Here is an 18,377-nt window from a genome sequence, read left to right as displayed (position 1 = left end):
GGCCACCAGAGACCATCGCTGGGAGCCAAGCAGGGACGCGCTCTACATCCACCAGCTAGCGTAGCTGGTGAGGGCTGAGCTGGCTGCCCGCTCCCCGGTGACATTGTGGCTCGGCTAGTTGTCCCCGGGCAGCGGGACACATGAGGGGTGAGAGCTGAGCAGCATCTCGCTCCAGCAGCTGGGGACATTGCTGCTCCGAGGCTGAGCTGGGAAGGGCTGGTGAGAGGTGACAGAGCTGCAAAGCAGAAAGCAGCCGAGACTGAACAGGGGCACCTGGAGGAGCAGCGACACCAGGTGATACCTGGCGAGGGCCACCTGGCCAGTGGCAGCTGAGCTGCTTTTAACAAGGTGGGTGGGGAAGGCACCGAGTATGAAGGACCAGAACAGCTACAAAGCCCATGTAAGAAACGATGATTGATGGAAGATGAGGAGAGGCTGCAGGGAACACGCACAGAAAAGCTGCTGTGGGTGACAGGGAGACATAAATCTCATTTGCTGGTAGAAGAGTTGTGCTGGGCCGCCAGCACCAGCTTCACAGCCCTCTTTGGCCACAAAATGGCAGATGTGGAGGTAAGCCCTGTCCACACTCCCAGCCTCATGTGGGGCAGGCAGGGGGTTGGCAAGAACAAGCTTCTCGTTGCTGCTGCGAGGCGCTGGCCTCCTACAGCTGGAGGGGGACATGCTCTGTGTTTGTAGGTCACAACCTGGCCACACAGAGCCTTGTGGACAACCCCCCTCAGAAGCTACACAGAAAGAAAGATAACTAATGGCATTCGGCGTGCTCAAGGAGAAGGGTTCCCCAGGACCCTCGCAGCCTTTCTGCAACCGCTGGCAGCTGGCACATCCGCACCAAGAGCGGCTGCTCAGCACCTCTGTGCTGTGGGCACCACACCAAGCAGGGCAAAGGGTAGTGAAGAAGGTGCCGAGGTGGGAAAAGTAACTGCAGCACAGGGGTATTTTTTCAGGTTGAGATTCTTCTCGGTCCCATTACTGTAGGGCTAAGCTGACTGTTCCTGCCTCAGTGCTGTTACCCCCTCTTTGCAGATGGGGCACTGAGGCACAGGGAGATGAAGTGACTCCCTCAAAGTCACACCCCAGATGGGGGCAGACCAGGAGGTGACGGTGACCTGCTTTGCCTCTGCTGCTCTCACCTGGGGCACTCCTGGTATCTGGCAAAACCGTGTGTGACCACGAGCTCCTACCTTTTTGCTCGCTCTGCTGCTTTCTCTTAACTGTCCTGCTGCCTTGGTAGTAAAACAATTCGGCAACTTAAGCGTTTATTAACAAGCAAGATCCAGAACTTCCCCTAATGAGGGCACACTGGTTGCTTGATGACACCCGGTATAAGCAGTCCTTTGCCGACGCAAACCTGTGTTAGAGTCAGGCTGTCGGTCCACTTATTCCAATATTCACCCCCACAGGCACATTAGGGAGTTGTTCACCGTGGAAAGATTTAGGTACGTTATGCTTGCACCATTCAGGATGCTGCAGAGGAAGTTTGATTAAAATTACAGCAAGGATCAGTTCACCTAAGGATGATGGGGACAAATTCCCATTAACACAAGTAAAATTTTGAGTCTTAGAGAAATGCAAAGCATTCCAAAATAATACATGCCTTAAATTATAAAAATTAGTTAAGGGATAAATAACACTGTCACTTGTTCTTGCTCTCAGCTACCTCAGTTGTGGGCTGGCTGGCCAGTCTGCAGGCACACTGCTTGACAGAAGCAAAGTGTATGCGGGAGATAATCGGGAGACATGAGGAAAAGGGGGCACTCTGTGTGTGTGTACACTTTGCAGAAGACAAGAGGTCCAGAGGGAAATACCGAAACCAGACTGAGCAGGCAAGATACTGATGCTTAAGTGGAGCTTTACTACTACACGTCCTTTGCAGGAAAGAAACACATTTGACTTACAGGACAGTGGAGCGGTTCTCTGGCAGCTCTGGCAGGATGGGATGGTCATCAGCTTTGCTTACTTCAGGCTTGGCTGTGGGGGACACAGATTCCCTGACTCCTATGCATAAAGACAAGAAGCAGTAGTGGGCAATACCATTGTCTCCGCCACCTCCACTCATCCCAGAAAGAGCTATTCCAGTGTGCCCAGTGGCAAAGCCAGGCCATAGCTGGGCAAGGGACACAAATTTACCATAGAGCTGCCAGATTCGGACTTTGTCCTCGTAAGGTAGGTCATACTTCAGAGGATCCCCCACAGGACCTTGGTAGTAGGGTCTCATGATAGACTCTATGGCAGAGACATGGGTCAAGCCAATGGCATGGCCAAACTCATGGACAGCTACAGCAAATAGGTCCATCCCATGAGCATCTGGAAACAAAGACAAAATTGAAATAAAAGTCATTACAGACTGATTGCATTTTGGGGGTTTGGTGGGCTGTAACAGAAAGTACAGGAATATGTTGGATAAACTGGAAAGTAAAGCTTTGGAATAGGTGAAGTTCGAAAAAGACATTTTTCTCCCGTTGGAAAAAGGAGACTGAAGTGTATCATATCACTTTTTAGTAGGGCCTGTAGTGATAGGACAAGAGGAAATGGTTTTAAACTGAAAGAGGGTAGATTTGGATTAGATATTAGGAAGAATTCTTTTACGATGAGGGTGGCGAGGTGCTGGCACAGGCTGCCCAGAGCAGCTGTGGACGCCCCATCCCTGGCAGTGGCCAAGGCCAGGCTGGACGGGGCTGGGGGCACCCTGGGCTGGTGGGAGGTGTCCCTGCCCATGGCAGGGGGGTGGGACTGGGTGACCTTTAAGGTCCCTTCCAACACAAACCATTCTGTGATTCTATGAGACAAAAATGGAAAGCAAACCAGACATCAGCCCACAGTGGGAGTCTTCAGCCCCACACGAGCCCAAGGATTGCCCCTCTTGTTCCCAGATCACCAGTGGCACCCAAGCTGGGCAGATGGCTGAGCCAGCCACCAGCACAACCATCCATCATCCCCGTAACGGCTGGCACAGTCTGCCCTGTGTCTTATGCCTGCCCCGCAGCAGCTGCTGACACACTCTTTGTGATGCCCAGAACACTGGATTTCTGCAGCCACTAGGCAGAAGCTCATCAGAGCCTGTGATAATGAGCAAAGCCATGTGCCAAGGAACCGGTGAGCACCCAGCAGTGCCCGCCTGCCCACGGTGCTCTGCTGGGCTCTCCCTGCCTGCACGACGCTGGCCTCGCACGCTGACACCCGGGCCAAATCCAGCGCAGTTGCCTCCTCCACGCATGCCAACGCAGAGCTGTTGGCTTGCTCAGCGGCCACCAGCCCCGCTCATCTGACTGCTGTCCTGAGGGGAAGGGGCCGAAAGGGCACGTGGCCATGGTGGCTTTCAGGGCACTTGCCCATCCTCCCTTCCACACCTTGTGCTGGCAGGGCTGCAGCTCTGCTGTCTGCTCCCTTAGGCAAACGCTTCGGTCCTCACACACCACACTGGGCATCAGGGAGACTTTATTGTACATTGATATCTCTTTTGATGCCTCTCCCCACCCCCCCTTTGAGCTATCTCCATCCATTCTCTTTCCCCAGGTTTCTCAGTTGCCATCCAGCCCTAGTGCCTCACGCCACGCGTGCACACAGACACGTCCTACACCCTCCAGAGCCTCAGGCACTCAAGGTCTATCTCAGGGGTAAATGTCCACCTCCAAACCTGCACCACCGCCACCAAAGCAAAGGAAGAACTGCTCGCAGGAGCCACACGGCACCGATCCTGCTCAGTGCACTCCCACCACCCAGCCCCAGCCCAGCTGGGCCAAGCACCAGCGCAGCTGCTGCCTCTCACCCCACAGCAGCACCCTGCAGGGCAATCCGGGGGGCAGAAAGGATTTTAAGCGTGGCTCTTACAAAGGTCATCACTGCAAGTACTGTAGTAAAAAGGCAGCGAAGTTGGAAGGTCTGCACAGAGCCCAGGGGAGCCCCACACTCCCTGAGCCGCAGTCGGGGCCAAAGGAGATGCTGTGCTGAAGCAGCCGTGGCTGATCCTGCACAGTCCTTAGTGCTCCCCACCGGGCTTCAGGTGCTGGGGAGGGGGATATTTTTGCTGAATTCTGCTTTTTTCCTTGATAACTATTATTTACAATGTCTGTAAACAGCCAGGATTTTTATAACCTGTGCTGTTTTCCCCGGCACCAGGAGAGAACAAGACATATGCTTTCTGACATTTTAATGCCAGACTGACAACCTTGGGGATATTTTTATATCACCTACCACGTTGTTATTTCTGAATCACTAGGGAGAACAAAATAAATAAAAGATGAAGCTGGGATAGCTCCAAGACCTTCAAAATAGAGGGCAGCTTTCTTGCCCATCAGGCTCACTTCCTTGTCCCTCGGTGGTGCTTGCAGGGACCCCCCCCCGTGGGGCTGCTGGCCCAGAGCTCGCTCCCCCGTGTGAGCCCGTTTCCCAACCAGCATTTCAAGAATCCCAACCACAGCTACAAAAGGGCCACTGCCCCTTCCTTCATCACACAGCACATCTGCCACCACAAGCTACCAGGACCCCAGCGCTTTGCCTCTGCCCTCTATGCCTGCAGAGCGGAACTGCTGCTGGTTTTTTCCTTCTCCATAAGAAACATCGGTTGGGGTTGCACAGCGCATGAACCAAGGAGCAGGTTGAATCCTGAAGAATCAGCCTGCCCAGACCTTGAGCCTTAACCTCAGACCCCCTGCAGCATGCCCGGTGAGCGCTCCTGCCCACGAATACACATGGGGACCGATGGAGGTCAGCCGATGGGCAGGGAGGAGAGGGGTGGGGAGAAAGAAGGTACTAGCTGGTTTCAGAGACGATGATTAGGTCTAAACAAAATCGTTAAGCTGAAGCAGCAGGAGCCCACTGGGAGGCTGGCAGAGGAGGTGGTGTGACAAGTAAATTAGCAGCTGGTGACTGCAAAACGTGCCTGACACAAGGGTTGGGGACCTGATCCCTACAGATGGCTCGCGCAGCTGAGGAGCACTTGCTTCTGAAAGTCCCTCTGCTTATTAAAACTCTGCTCATTAAAACTCTCCTCTAGCCAGATAGGATGAAATAAAAGAAGAAAAAATAAATAATAAAACTGTAGCATGAAAAAGCATTCACAAGGGGCTTTTTCCCTGCAGACCACAGAGCCCTTTCCAGGCAGGTCAGCTTATAAATATGCTTTAAAAATAGGAAACCAGGAGATGCGGCTATAAAGCCACCCAAGACACCGAAGTCAGAGAATGCGGTCCCCATCCAAGAGCTCCAATAGCTGCACACCCAACCTGTGACCTTCCCAGTCCCAGAAGAGATGGGGACTGGGGGTGGGCGATGGGGAGCTCTGCAACTGCTGGTACGATAGGGAGAAACAGGGAGATGTTGTTGGGGCTTCCAGGAACATAGAAGGTCCTCAGTGCTGGCTGTTGTCATTTTGCTCGCAAGGCAGAGAGGAGAACCAGAGGAAGGGGTTGGAATCCCCAAGCCTGGGGTGAAGGCATAGCAGAGACTACACCACCCTAACCACCAGAGCATGAGGGAAACGAGGAACCCTCGCGTTTGGCTGCAGCTCTCCCACTCCAACATACCTGAAGATCGGAAAGTCCAATACTCGTCATCATCAAAATGAGTGTCTCCTGCCGTGTGATGGTCTCCAGGGAAGAAAGCATGTGCCACTGTCCCACCAGGCCCGTCAAAAGGATAGCCGTCATTGTGATCTGCCTTGGAGAAGTCTATCTGGATGTCGGCGTTGTTACCTGCCACTTCATGGAAATTCAGCGGGGTAATGTCGCTCCAGACCTTCAGGGCATAGTACATCAGGGCTCGGACGGTGTCGTGGCCCAGGTGGGACTCTTTTGGGAAGGTGCGAACTCTGAAATGAAGAAAGACAAAAAAAAAGATAAGTCAGCATCATGAAAGATCTTCTCTGAGGACCACCAGGAAGGGCTCTGCAGGTGCCTAGTGCCTTGAAGAGCCCCAGTGAGGCCTCCAGAGCTCTCAGTGCTCCTCCAAAGCACCCTGACACCTTCTATAGGTGTGTCTTTAAGTCTCTGAATCACATCAGTTCCAGAGCTATGAGGATTTCAGAGTCTGGGTCCTCTGGAAATACCAAGCCAGTCTCTTCCACCAGAGTGTGAAACATCCCACCCACATGAAACACAACCAGGACCTGAATCCTGATCCCTCCCGATCCTGCTGTACCAGGTGTCAGTCAGCCTCAGAGCCACACTTCATGCACAACCCGCTGTTAATGCCCAGGACTGTTGCCCTTGCCCAGCCTTGGCAATGCCAACGCCACAAGTCCCTTTCCAGAGCTTGCCCAGTTTTTTTTTCCAAGCTCCCTTTCAGACCTATTGACAATGATTTTCTCACCACTTATTCGTTCCAAGTGCAACCCAAATATGCAAAGATTATTGATTCCTGAAGCCTTTGCACCTCACACAGGCCCATCAGTTTTCCTGCAACAAAAACCAGCAGGTCATTGCTCATTCTTATTACACGCACACAGAAATCCAGTACAGATTTGCTGCCTCCATATATTTCCCGGCCTGTCTGCTGGAGGTATAAAATATACTCAGAAACCAGTACACTGCCAGCAATCTTGGAGACTGCAATCCATAACAAGGAGGAAGAGGAAAGGATGCATTTTGTGTAAATTGCATTCAAAGTGCCTCCAGCCTATTGCCTGAGGAGACGGACTATTTGATGGAGCACTGTAGCCGAGAAGCTCTTGTCTTGCTTCTTGGCAGAAAAAGCACTGATGAGCAGGGGCTTACAACACTACTGCACATACCATAGGGCTATCGTAGCTTTTCTGCATATGCACTACCTCCCTTGGTCCTCAGGTCTGCCTTGCCCTGGAAGAGGAGTGCAGTGGGATGAGTCATGTGCCGGCACTTGCTCTGCAGCTGCATGCCTAAAGCCTCCCTTGTCATCTTCACTGGAACGAAGAAAAGTCAATGTCTCCTGTATAACCAAACCTTGAAAAAGAATTCCTAACGTTGTTGATTTAATAGAGAAGGTGAAAAGACAAAGATGCAACAAGGCACCTTGGCTTCTGAAAGAGCATGTTTAGATAATCTTTCATTGACAATTTTGACAAAAATAAACACACTCCAGGAGAAATGTACTTTTGACTGAGTAATTATTGACAAAAAACAATTCTGCTGGAAAATTTCTGGCCAGCTCTACCCCAGTAATAATGGATACTTTATTTCTTGTGTACCAGCACACCAACCAAAGCATTCATGCAATATTCATGGCTTGACAGATTTTTAAAGGCTGAAGCAACAATTACATTCACCTCACTTGCCCTGCTGCATAATACAGCTGGGAGAGCATCGCTCAGTATTACACCACTCCCCAGCACCAGTGTGAAGTAATGACCTGACTAAACCTCTAGAGGTAATTACAGGTGTCAGAAACAGATGTCACGTCACTCAAGCTCTTCCTACAAGTAGTGGTTTGGGTACGAGGAGACACCATAGATCAGAGAAGGGACGTAGGAATGACTTGCTGACTGAGGTTGGATGCTCTTGCTTTCAGAAGTACTTGCACATATCCCATGCCCTCAAAGACATGCAGCTCAAGATAGGCATCACCACCTGACCTGGGCAAAACTAGCGAGGGTTAAATCCAGGATGGAACAAAAAGGGACTCATGAGAACAAGTGCGGATCTCATTAACAGTTTCTCCGAAGAGCTGGGGAACCCCATCCCAGAGAGGGTGGGAATGAGATGGGTGAATCAGGCAAAACACAACACAGCCAGATGAGCAAAAATCACTCATATCTACGGCTTTGCTATCCCAAAACTATTCTGAGCAAAGAAAGACTTTATCTACTAAACTAAATAAACTAGCATACACGTAGCATCAGACAATCATGGGACTCCAAACAAAATGCATTTGTAAAGAAGACAGCATAGAGGCACAAACAGTATGAGCATGGGACTAGAAAAGGCAATTTCCAGGCAATTTTTAATTTATAGAAGAGACTGTGGCTAGATGTAAACCTCTACCTGGTTTCCAGATACTCTTAAACTAGGTGTCTTCATCTTCCACAACACTCCTTGTGACTTTGATAAACTCTTTGCTGTTTTAACCTCTACTGAACAAGTCATTATACATGTAAAACACACCATGTTTAGCCCAGGAATTACAACCTGACTCCAAGATCACGGCGCCTAGCTTGACCACATAAGCTCCTTTCCTCTCTTTCCTTTCCCTTCCCTCTCCCTCTTTCCAGCTGTAGAGTAAAGATAATAAATCTGATCTCCCTTATAAAAGGATGGCCAATGAAAAGCCCTGTCTAAAGAGACAAACGCTATTAACATTCATCTCAACCCCTGACTCCAGAAACATTAGATTAAGGCAGAAACAGTATCAATACTTATTTTGCTTCTTATAAAAGGTCCTGCACCTCTGAGCTGACCCACATTTTATTGACATACTGCAGGTGTAAGTAAAAAATCCCCCATCCTTTATTCATTACCACCGTTATTTTTCAAGAGAATCCCATCAGGGTTTTTCAATTCAGCATCTGATTTGATTGCCGGAGCTCTACTAATTGTTTTCAATGAGATTAGCAGAAGACTATTTTACTGATAGGATGTTTGTCAGCACTGCATTACCCAGTTCCACTGAAAAGGAGGCACATTTCTAACATCATGCAGGAGACAGGACTAAATAAGCTTCCTCCTACCTTGATTATTACTATTATTTGTCATAAATGCAGCTGCTTAGGTACTCAGCGGAGAGCCACGCTCCTTCTTCTTGGGTGTTAATCCCTCCTTAGACTGCCCTCCCAGCGTGCCAGTCTTGGGCAAAAGCCTGATATAACTGGGGAGAAAGCTCCCTCTCCAAGGCTGGCCCTGCCAAGCCACTGGGACGGTGACAAGCACTGGGCTGCTCGTTCCCCTCAAGCCACCCCACCGGCCTGTGGGGCCGGTCACAGCCCCCTGCAAAGCCACCGGCTGGGACACCCTGGTGAGCATCCGTCCCTGCTACGGACGGGGCTGCGTGGGGCAGCGCCAGCCATGCTGCGGGACAGGGGCTGTGGAGCAGGGCACGGCTGGAAGGGCACAGCCAGGTGCCAAGGAGGGCATTGCTGCTCTGCCTTTGGAGCTCACCCGGGTGGCAGCACCGCCACACGGACAGATGAAAGCTGGCTTCCACCTAGCTGTTGCCAGCCCTTCACGTGTCCCTTCAGTCCCCTCCTTAGCTCGTCCCATCCCAAAGAGATCTGGGGTCCGCACTGGTTAATAAGTAGAAGCCCGAGAGGGCTGGTCTGCCTCAGCTACTGAGGGCACCCACACCAATGGTTATTTGATTTCTGGGTTCCTTTTTGGGTTTTGTCCTCCCAAAGACAAAAGTGAAAGAGTATTAGTGATGTATGGGCAACCAATTGCTGCTTAATGAAAGCACTCCTTCACCTTCTGCAGTCCTGAAAGCACACAGAAATAAAATAAATGCTGATAACTCCTGAACACGGCAGGCTAAGGATTGCCTGATGAACCCAATCTAGTTTTGCTGGGGGGTGGGGGGTGGCAAGGGGACAGCTGGAAGGGGGGTGCTTGCTACTGTGGCAGGGGTGCTCTCCCAACCACGCAGCACGAGCTGTGGCACAGCAGCCCTGCTCTGGTGCTGTGTCAGCACTGCTGCAACACCCTGATGCCAGGGGAGGACAGCAGTGGGGTGTCTGCACCCCCGGCATCCTGTTCCCAGCACTTCACAAAAAGTACTAAACATTTTGGGGTGACAATCCTTCTCCTGCCTTTTAAATCGTACCTAGTGCCTTGCGGCTCCCTGCGCCCAGCAATGGGCACCAGCATGGGAGTAATGCGTTCCAGGGAGAAGAGGTGGGGGAAATAAAATTCCACAGCTGGTTTCTCAGGCTGCAAGAGGAGCAGCTGCTCTGGGGGCTGCTGCACTTTGCTGCCCACCCCAGCCATTGTGCCCCTGCCCTGCCGCCTGCACTGGCAGCTGGTGCCACCGTGGCAGCTGCCCGCACTCTGCTCCGGCCGCTCGGGGCTTTTCCTGCGCGGGGGGCATTATGGCAGCCCTAAAGCAGCCCTGCGCCGGGGGGTGACACTCCTGCCCCCTTGGGTGTCTGTCACGCCCAGGCGATGGGGAACATGGCTGGCTGCGACCAGCTGGGCTTGGGCTGGCAGGTCACCACGGTGGGATGCCACTGATTAGAGGAGGAGAGCAGGAGAATCGGGTCCGTCACGGGGACGGGAGCACGGCACCGGGGCTTGCCCTGCTGCACGCTTTTCCCCAGCAGTGCCTGCAGGGCTGCCGCCCCTCGCGCCTGGCAAACCCACCCCTCGGCTCGGTGGCAGCCTCCACGGCGGGTGGGCTCAGGGTGCTCCCAGCCACGGCGGGCAGCGACTGAAGGACGTCACCGCTCCCCTGCCACCTGCCTCTGCTCCAGCCCCACATCCCAGGTCCTGAGCATCGCAGTTGCAAAGACCGCAGGTCTGATGAAGTGGCACCAGGGACCCATCCTTAACTAAGATGGATGACAGTCAGCTCAGCTCGGCACCAAGCTGAGATTTCAGCAAGAAAACACCTGGGAAATTCAGAAAGCTCGACTTGGCCGGCTTCTCCCTGCCCCAGGGCGTTCAAAGCGCGCAGAGAGGAGGCACAGCCCTGGCGCTGCATTTCCCATGACCGCAAGGAGACAGCGGGTGCCTGGAAGAGATGGAGGTGCCAGCTGTAAAATCCCCTTCTGCGGGGCACAACCAGAAGCAATAAAGCAAAATTAGCAAAAGGAAAAGCAGGCTGCAATGGCGAGGAGGAACTCGCTGCGAGCGGCTCCCGGCGCCAGTGCCAGCAGAGGGCATCCACAGCACGCTGCTCCCCACGCCCCTCTCCAGCTGCATCCCAAATCTATCCCACTGCCACCTCATCAGCTTACCCAGCGCCTTGGTACACATGTACAATGCAGGGAAAAAAAATCCCATGAAAAGAAGATTTATATGCTGTAATAGCCTGGAAACTTCCCATGGAGCTGAGGCACAGAAGACTGTGTGTGTCTGGCACTGCACTGGGATGCTCTGACACTGCATCACGGGCTGTGCAGGATGCAGCCTGTACTGTCTTGCTCCCTGAGCCCTCCTGTCCCACAGGCTGGCTGCGCTCACGGGTAAAAAGAAGAAACTTCAGTAACCTGCATGCCTATAAAATTTTGTTTGCCAAAAGCTGCCTTCTCCATCAGTGCAGGTGCATATCCCGGGATCATCCTTTTGCACAGCTTTGCCTACATGTATTCCAGCCTTGCAATCACTCAGGTTCTTATTCAGTTTTTAAATGTGTAGCATACTAGAATTTGGTTTCTTTTTCTTTTTTTAAAATCTTCAATCAGTGTGTAAAAGGTAAGCGTGTAAAACTTTATGTCTCCATTGGCAGATTTTCACGGCAGTTTTAAAAGAAGCTATTTTAATCTCAAGTGTTGGATGTAAATACTGTGTTAGAGTTTCTATAATGCTGCAGCCTTCTGTTGGATTATACCACCTCCAGTTATAAAATACAGCCCTTTCTTGAACAAAAGCCAAGATCTTGGAAAAGATCAAAGACTAAAAAGAAGAAATGAGTTTGCCAGGAGATGGATTTTTTTAGGTCGTTCATATAAAATCATCTCAGACCTAACCCCCTTTTTATGGCAAACCTTGCTGCAGCATCACAGTTTCAAGGGCGGGGGGTATCCTGGGGCTGCATCCACCGGAACAGCCTGACCCCATCCCACCTCCGCTGCCCTCTGGGATGGCGGACCCTGCGCCATGGCTGGGGTCCCGGCGGCACTGGGCACCAGCCCCGCTGTTGAGGCCAGGGCTGCGCACACGCCATGCCCCCTGCACTGGCTCCGGCAGCTCACAGGACATCATGGCAGATTTTATTGTTTCACCCAAAGGGATTTTCTCCTCTCTGGAATGTGAAGTTTATTCCTCTTACCCATCAAGACGGGGCTGGCCAACAGGGGGATAGGCTAAGCTTTTGTAACGTGGGCTACTTCACTACAAGAAGCCATCCATGAGCCAAAGTTGTTCCTTATGAAGCTGAATTATGTTTACCTTCTCTGAGAATAAGGTCGCAGAGGGATGTGCTGGAACATGGACCAAATCCCTGGTAAAACCAGTTTCAACACATGTCAACAGTGACAGCCAAGCTGAGATTTGTTACTGTAGAAGGAGGTCGACTCGCTCTAGGGACTACGTCAGGATCAAAGAGAAGCTTATTATTAATAACGGAGATCTCTCCGCAGTGTCCACATGCGTTTTCAGGATAGTATGAGCACCTCATGGTGCTCACCTTTCTTGAAGCAACAATCACTTGGTCTTAGAGGAAGGAAAAAAGAGTCCCCAAAAGCACAAGTTTTGGTGGGACAGGGATCAGCTTTTTGTCAGCCCTGACCTGCAGCACGACCACAGGGTCTCCAGGAGTTGGACCTGAACTTCTGCGTGTCGCACGTTTGGGTTGACCCACACACATCGCTTCCTGATGTCAAGGGAAAAATACTCCCCTACGGCAAGGACTAGGAGAAAAATAGTGACTATCACCCAGAAAACACTCCCAACCCTTAGGCTCAGGTGGGCTCTTCAAGAGAAGACGGCCCATCTGCGCTGAGCCAAGCCTGTGGCAGCTGCTTAAGGAAGCGCAAAGTCCCAATGAACTCAAGAGAAACAATGCTCTAACCATTGTAACGCAGCAAACACCCTGGCTAATCCAGCGGCCAGACCTGCACCATTCCCAGCCGGCGGCCCAGCAGGTCCAAGAAGTCAAGGCTGGGATCGGCAGAAGAGTTCAAATAAAGAGTCTGGGGGGTCTTGGGAGCTCGGAGGGACGTGTTTTAACACGCCACTCTGAAACTCGTCACAAAGCTGTATTTAGCCCAGATCTGCATGAGATCAGCCCTTCGCTGCAAGATTTCAGCAGGGGAACATGAATTCCTACCTCCATGACAAGTTCCTTTTGCTCCACTTGGTGACAGCCTGTGTGAATCGCTTCCTCCTGGCCTCCACGGCAGCAAGGTCGGGCAGAGAGCAGCGAGGGGTCTTCATCAGCTCTAGCGTGGCTTCGTCTGGGGTCATGGAAAAAACAAGAAATCATGGAAAGGGTGCGTTACAAAATCCCGGAGGGGGACAGGGAGATGGGAAGCAAAGCTAAGGATGCAGCAGCAGAACAGCAGGCAATACCCGAGAGCCTGTTGGGGCACAGCACCGGCCCCAGCACCACTTGGGGTGACACCCATGGGGCACTGAGCCCCTGCCGTGCCACCGCTGCACCCACCCCCAGCAGCAATTCCTGCCGAAAGCCCATCTCCTCAGAGCACCTGCCAGCCGGGGCTGCTGGGGGGTCTGGGGGCTGGCACCATACGGCTGGGGGCTGGGCGCTGCTCCGCTGTTAGTGCCACCCAGAGGGTTATTGGTGTCAGGAGAAAATGCAGCAGGTTGCCTCTTGCGTGACACCTTATGGATCTCGAGAAGTTGTGTGCAAAACTACCTCTGCAGGCTTTGATCATATTTTAAAACACAATTTTTTAATTATTCTGTTTTGTACTCTCTTGCTGAATTGCCCATTATTCCCCTGGCAAAGCAGGGAGACATTCACATGTAGATAAACTCCATCTCTGTTCAGTTAGGAGCTCATTTGGAAAACGTTCATATTCCTTCTTATTTATTTTTAAAACTGAATGAAAGCTTAAAGCCTCTGTTCTCATCTGCTGAAACACAGACAAGTTGTTCCATTCACCATCTTCTGTACTGGCTTTACCTCTTTACTTAAACACTGTTACCAGATGCAAACCCACGTCCACGCCCTCCCAGGGCAGCCCCCAAGCCTGTTTCGATCACCCCCTCCAGAAACGAAAATGAAGATGCATTCAAAGGGCCAGCCTTGCTCCTGGGCCTCCTGCAGTTTGCGATAAGGTGGAAGACAAATAATTACATGCACTCAATTAAGAGCAGAGAGGGACAGCCCCACCGAGGGGATGCAGCTGGGGGCTGCTCAGGCAGCAGCTGTGCGGGTGGCCCACGGGGGGCTGCTGGGGCGTGGGGGTGGGCGCAGACCAGCCTGCTAATGAGCAGCTTCTTCTTAGTTCTGTCCCAAGCAGCTGAAGCAAGCCGGCCACACAGCAAGGTCATGGCCGCCTGTCAGGGAGGGGAGGAGAGTGGCCAGGCGTCCTTCCGAGGGCCGGGATAATGCTGCCTTTCTCCTTCCCTCAATGGGGACATTGAGAGGAATGTCCTGGCCACGCTGGGGAACTTGTGTTGCTTCAGCCTGGCCCTGGGCTGCTCCCTCCCAGCCAGATGTGGCTGCCACATCAGGCAGGAGCCACTCACCGCCCTGTCCCTGCTGGCCACTGGAGCTGGTGGTGGGCTCCTGGCTGGCCAGGGGGGTGCCCAGAGCCATGGCACCTCAGCAAGAGCCCAGGAGACCCTCAGCAGCCCCAAGGGCACCTCGCGGCTCTACCTGCAGCAGGCAGGAGCAAGCAGCACCTGGGTGATGCAACCCATCTTCCTCCCCTGTGCTGTGCCCTGGTGGTGAAGAAACCAGAGCAGCTGCATATACAAACTGGGAGGCTTAATCAGGATTTTTGTTCAACTCAGTTTGATGCTGCAGTTAAGGCTTTGAACAGGACAACCTATCAGCCTTAGTTTTTCCGTCTTTTTTTCTTCTCTTTTTTTGAACACACCAAGAGCTATTTAAAGCATAACGGGAACCCCGAGGGCACGCGGGTCTGGTGAAATAATTGCTTGCCTCAGGTTCTTGAAAGCACAAGGCAACAAAGCACCTGAGCCATATAATTACTCTTACAGATGCAAACTGGGCCGTATGTTACACCTGCATGAGATGTTCCTAGAGATGATGCTACACCACAACTCAGTGCCAAGCTCCCTCTCCACCCCAAACCCATAAGGAGCCATCCCCACATCCCTCTGCACCAGAGAGAGAGGAGGGATCATGAGCCACTGACCTAGGACCCCTGTCGCCTCGAGACCCCCGAACTTTTGCATGGCAGTGATGGCCTTGGTGAGCTCCTCCTGCGTCTGCAGTTGTCCTGTGACGGGATCCGGAGGCGGCAGATACCCAAATTTTGTCAGCCAGTCCTGTGAAACAAGAACAGGGGATGAGAAAAGGAAAGGAAGGAAATATAGACACAGGGAAAGATGCTCGGAAGGTCCCCTCCGTTCCACTTGGAAATACTTTTCCCATTTACACCCAGCTTCCCCATCGGACTGTGTGGTCTCTGCTAACAAATGGACATGTCAGGACAGATCTGTACACATCGCTTCAGTAATGGGATCTGGTGACCTTCACGCATTCCAAGGGTGACATCTAATTTTCCCACCTGGCTGCAGACCATCTTGGGCAGTGGTGGCAGCAAGCCCCGGCGAGGGTCACGCAGGTGCCTGTGGTCTCCACTCGGATGCTGGCAGCTCCTACTGGAAACTTGCTGCAGGGCTGAGCACAGCGAGGGGAGGAAAACTGCCCATCGCAGGGGCTCGGCAACGCCGCCTCCCGCGGGACCTCGCTCCAGTGGGAGCCCACGGGGGTCTCGGGTCCCCGGGAGGAACCTCTGTCTGAGGCTGCAGAGCAGCTGGGTTTTGCCCAACTTTGTCTCGGTCAGACCTCTCTGACTGCACCTGCTGGGCTTTAAATGTCCACCACAAGGTCACAGCTTCCCCCGAGGGGTGACAGCAGGTGCCTTCCGCCCTCCCGCGCAGGAACACCCCACGGCCAAGCGCCCCTTGCAAGTGCCCCCACGTCCCCACTGCAGCACGAGGGCTGTGCCTGCTCTCCAGGTCCCTTCAGCCCATCCGCCACAACGCCACCATCCCGCTGGGCCATTACGTGACCTGCTGCAGCTCCTGCTGCTTTCCAGTCCCTGCATGGCTGGTGGCCGAGCTCCGGGACTGGGTGCGCTAAAGGGTGCAAACAGCCCAGCAGCGGCTCCCTGCACCCACTGGAAACCAGCTGGGACACAGGGAAGAGGACATTGCTGCGGTCTGAGCCCCCACAATGCACACTGGTGGTCTGAGGATGTTGGGTTAATAGTTGGACTCGATGATCTTGAGGGTGTTTTCCGACCTACGTGATTCCGTGAGGGTGGCTTGCTTTACCCTGACCTTCCCCATGCCAGGATTTTGACTGGCAACAAACCCAGCCATGAAGACTCTGAGCCCGCCCTGAGCTATGCAGTTATCTGAGACCTGAGGTGGATGACCTCAGCACTGACACAAAACTGAGCCCTCTGGAGAAAAAAAAAACACATGGAGAGACAAGGTGCCAAGCCACTTCCTTGGAGGCCACCACATGCAGTGGGACCTCGGACTGGTCCCTTCCCAGCAGTTCCCAGGGAACACGAGCACTGCGGCTGCAGTCCCAGCTCCCAGGAACCAAAACGCTGCCCCAGGGAGACCCAGCGGGTTCCCAGCGGTGCTGTCACCCTTCCACTGCGACAGGGAGGGGTATGGGGAAAGGGAGCAGAGCAAAACCCTGCAACAGCCTTACCCTAAAATTTGGCCAATGCCAAAAAGTCATTCCTGGTGACTGGTGGCCCTCTTTTTTAAAAAAATAAATACATAAATGGATTTTTAAAAAAACACTAAGAAAATCTCATTGATGATGGCAACTGGTTTCTCAGCTTTAGATCATTTGTTGAAGGGGATAAATGGGCAGAGCTGCGCTCGCCCCAGCAGCACCAGAAGTGCCAGGACTGGCTAACTGGTGAAGCTGAAACCTCAGTCACCCGTGGCCCCCGAGAGGGCTGACTGATTTATTTAAGAGAAGCAGATGGCTTTTCTCTCTGTGCCCTCCTCTCCAGCACTTCCACGTGCCTGGTTTAACCACCTCCCCACCAGTTGCCGTAAAGCGCCCAGAGCCAGGTGCGGGCACCTCCGCCACCAGAAAAGAGCAGGAACCCGCAAAATGCCCGCACATCCCTCTTTGCCAAAGCTTGAGCAAGCACAGCCACGTGCCAGCGATCCCCCCCTCACGGGTACATCGTTCAACCGGAGGCCACTATTTGGTACGGATTTGTCTCTCAAAGGACAATAATTTTTTATTGAGTTCTTTCTCTTCCTCTTTTCAGCCTAAAGCTGATGAAGAAAATGCCATCACTCCCCTTCTTACAACTGCTTTTTCAATGTCTGGTGAACTAGCGCTCTAAATCCTTCCCTACCCTCCTCCTGGCTCCCCTCCCCCAGCAGCAGGATCAGCAAAGAGCAGTGCCACCGCACGCAGGGAATTCCATAACCACCTGCCCCCCGTTTGCTTTATCTGTATCAAAGAAGCATCGAACTATTGAGCATCTTGAAGACTAACATTGATCTAGACCTCCAGTGCGGTCAATACACCACAGGTTTATCGCAGTCAGATTAGTTCCAAAAGTCAGCACCTGCCTGTGGCACCATGCCCTAATGTCTCCTGGCCCGGTGTCACCCACAGCGGCCACCCCGAACGCCACAGCCTCCCAGACCCTCTTGCAAAGCCCAGCTGGACAGTTTCATGCTTGCGGAGCTTGACGGCGATCTCCCCACGCGTGGCGTGGCTCTTCACTGGGGAGCATCGGCTCCTGTGCCAGGTTACTCACCGGCAGTTCACTTCCCTGCTCACCCTTCTTCACGGATGCCTTATTTTAGCAGGATGATGTGCTATCACAGCTAGAGAAAGCAGCTTATCTGGCCATTTCGTGTTGCTTAATTCAACTCCATTAGCCACCACCTTTCTAGGAGCACATTAGCATCTCTGCAGCCTTCCCTCACCATCAGGCTGAAGGCCAGTCCAAGTGCTCTCCCTCTCCTCCCTGCTCCTATCTGTCCCTTTGCATAGCAAAAACATTTGTGACAGAAATTAGAGATACAATTCACCGCTGATAGTTCATGAGAAATTGGCTGTGACACAGAGCTTGGCAGCTGGCCCATCAATTGCCAGGGATGGTGGAGTTTAATCTGGTTTCTTCCCTGGCCATGGAGACACCGTCATTTATCCTCTAACGACAGCGGAGATGCTGCTGCACTGGCGATGTGCGCATCCCAGCTCAGGCCCACCTGGCGGAGGCGGCTGCAGGAGGCTGGGGGGCACAGGGCGGGGGGCTCAGCAGAGGTCCTGCCGACTTCCCTGCTCCTTGACCCGAAGGGAGGAGGAGGCACCAACACGAGCGGACAGCCTGCAGCAAACGGGAGGCGTGTGTGTGTGTGTGTGTGCGTGCGCGTGTGTGTGCGCGTGTGTGTGTGCGTGCGCGTGTGTGTGCGTGTGCTCCCTGACAGACAGGTGGCAGGAAGGGGCAGGTACCACAAGTCCTGCAGCTCATCTACCTTGCAAGCACTGATCTTCCTGCATATGATTTTTCATCTAGACCATTGTGTTTATCATGCCCTACTCAGGTTCTCCATAATTTGGCAGACCTCTGTGATAATCGC

General features: G+C 52.8%; 1 protein-coding gene across 1 annotated transcript in view; it reads right to left on the bottom strand.

Annotated features, from left to right (window-relative positions):
• Window positions 1-18,377, bottom strand: part of MMP17 (matrix metallopeptidase 17) — a 66,520-nt gene that overhangs the window by 9,280 nt on the left and 38,863 nt on the right. The window contains exons 2-6 of the mRNA XM_040602029.1: window positions 14,930-15,062; window positions 12,907-13,033; window positions 5,544-5,827; window positions 2,149-2,325; window positions 1,917-2,016 (exon numbers count right to left, since the gene is read on the bottom strand). Coding sequence (XP_040457963.1) covers window positions 1,917-2,016; window positions 2,149-2,325; window positions 5,544-5,827; window positions 12,907-13,033; window positions 14,930-15,062 — 821 coding nt within the window. The remainder of the gene's footprint in view (window positions 1-1,916; window positions 2,017-2,148; window positions 2,326-5,543; window positions 5,828-12,906; window positions 13,034-14,929; window positions 15,063-18,377) is intronic.

Source organism: Falco naumanni, chromosome 1, assembly GCF_017639655.2.
Source record: "Falco naumanni isolate bFalNau1 chromosome 1, bFalNau1.pat, whole genome shotgun sequence".
Classification (NCBI taxonomy): domain Eukaryota; kingdom Metazoa; phylum Chordata; class Aves; order Falconiformes; family Falconidae; genus Falco; species Falco naumanni.
The sequence above is the reverse complement of the archived record's forward strand: the minus strand, read 5'-3'. Positions and strand labels throughout refer to the sequence as shown.